General features: G+C 52.0%; 1 protein-coding gene across 1 annotated transcript; it reads left to right on the forward strand.

The window, feature by feature from the left end:
* The first annotated feature begins 867 nt into the window (after positions 1–867).
* Positions 868–1,632, forward strand: LOC134434704 (olfactory receptor 14C36-like). The gene has a single exon (XM_063183332.1). It carries the CDS (start codon positions 868–870, stop codon positions 1,630–1,632), a length of 765 nt encoding a protein of 254 aa, XP_063039402.1.
* The last annotated feature ends 489 nt before the right edge of the window (positions 1,633–2,121 follow it).

Here is a 2,121-nt window from a genome sequence, read left to right on the forward strand (position 1 = left end):
AGCTCTCAGCCAGCCCTGGCAGCTGCTCCCAGCACTGGGGGACAAGATCTGGGTGGGAGGAGACAGCTGGTAAGGCTTGGAAGTGTTCTGCTTGTGTGGGGAGGATGCTGCATTGTTCAGGACTCCTCCTGCATGGCATTTACCTGCAGAACATTTCCAAATAGATTATACAGGGTGCACAGCAAGAAAGGGGCTACATAAAAGGGAAAATCCTGCTTTTTTAATCTAATGACCTGGGCTGCCTTGATGGTAATTGCCCAAAGATATAAATCTCTTAGTTTGGGTGAAGATAATGAAAAAATTTCTCTCAGATGTGAATAAACCAATAAGTGACAGAAATCAGCACAAGGCCTCTCACAGGCAGAATCAGTGTTGCTTTTCCAGCCTCCTCAGGGTTGATCTGACATTCGTATCAGACCCTGCAGAGCCAGAGCTGCCCCTGGGCAGTGCCAGAGCTGGGAGGGATCTGCATGGCAGACCTGAACCATCAGGTCTCAGCTGGGCTTTGGCAGCACTGGCAGTGCCCAGCCAAGGGGACAGGGAAGCAGCTGCTGGCAGGGACAGCTCCCGGCAGCAGAGCCCTGGGAAGGCAGTGGAGGGAAAGTGCCTCCAGGCTGTGCTGGGATATTTAAAGTCCTCTTCAAGCACAATTATTCCATGATTACTTTTTTTACAGATCCTGATTCCAAGACAGAACAAATGTCTAACAGAAGCTCCATCAGGAACTTCCTCCTGCTGGCATTGGCAGACGTGCAGCAGCTGCAGCTCCTGCACTTCTGCCTCTTGCTGGGCATCTCCCTGGCTGCCCTCCTGGGCAACGGCCTCATCATCAGCGCTGTAGCCTGCGGCCACCACCTGCACACGCCCATGTTCTTCTTCCTGCTCAACCTGGCCCTCAGCGCCCTGGGCTCCATCTGCACCACTGTCCCCAAAGCCATGCACAATTCCCTCTGGGACACCAGGGACATCTCCTGTGCAGGGTGTGCTGCACAGTTATTTCTGAGTTTCTTCTTCATCTCAGCAGAGTATTTCCTCCTGACTGTCATGTGCTACGACCGCTATGTGTCCATCTGCAAACCCCTGCACTACGGGACCCTCCTGGGCAGCAGAGCTTGTGCCCACATGGCAGCAGCTGCCTGGGCCATTGGCTTTCTCAATGCTCTCATGCTCATGGCCAATACATTTTCCCTCCCCTTTTGCAAGGGGAATGCCCTGGGACATTTCTTCTGTGAAATCCCTCAGATCCTCAAGCTCTCCTGTGCCAAATCATATCTTAGGGAACTTCGGCTTCTGGCTGTTAGTGCCTGTTTATTTTCTGGATCTTTTGTGTTCATTGTTTTCTCCTATGTGCAGATCTTCAGGACTGTGCTGAGGATCCCATCTGAGCAGGGACGGCACAAAGCCTTTTCCACCTGCCTCCCTCACCTGGCCGTGGTCTCTCTCTTCACCACCACTGCAGTGTTTTCTCACTTGAAACCCCCTTTGATCTTCTCCCCATCCCTGGATGTGACCCTGTCAGTTCTCTATTCAGTGGTGCCTCCAGCCCTGAACCCCCTCTTCTACAGCCTGAGGAACCAGGAGCTCAAGGCTGCAGTGTGGAAACTAATGACTGGATATTTTCATAAACATTAAACTGCTGGCCAATTTCTGCAAACCACTTGAAATAAAGTCATCTTTGATCCTTCTTTTTGGTTCATTTTGGAGGTTCTTTCTCTTTTTATTTTACTTTTTTAGTCTTGTCCACTAATAAATATAATTGTTTTTGCCATTTTTCATTTTGTTTCTCTTCACCTTCCCTGTGGCCACAGACTGTGTCAATGAGCTCTTGGTGCCTTTAAATTAACTAAAGGATCTACCAGCAGAGTTTTCACCAGAGGTGCCCCTCTTGCTGCCTTCTCTGGAGCTGCAGCAGCAATGTCTGTGTGCAGAGCTGGGGGCAGATCAGTGCTGGCCCAGCAGCTGTGCCCAGCAGCAGCAGCACTTGGTGTTGCCAGTGCTGCTGCCGTGGCCCTGCCCCGCTGCCCTGGTGGGCCTGGTGTTGCTGTAGGGCCTGAGTGCTCTCGGGGCTGGGCACAGTCCTGGGGGTGGCAGTGCTGGGGCTGCAGCAGTTACAGGCCATGG

The sequence above is a fragment of the Melospiza melodia genome, unplaced genomic scaffold (genome assembly GCF_035770615.1).
Source record: "Melospiza melodia melodia isolate bMelMel2 unplaced genomic scaffold, bMelMel2.pri scaffold_46, whole genome shotgun sequence".
NCBI lineage: Eukaryota > Metazoa > Chordata > Aves > Passeriformes > Passerellidae > Melospiza > Melospiza melodia.

What these genes read in the sequence shown, in the direction of transcription:
- LOC134434704 (XM_063183332.1), top strand. Translation starts at nt 868, where the DNA reads ATGTTCTTCTTCCTGCTCAACCTGGCCCTCAGCGCCCTGGGCTCCATC.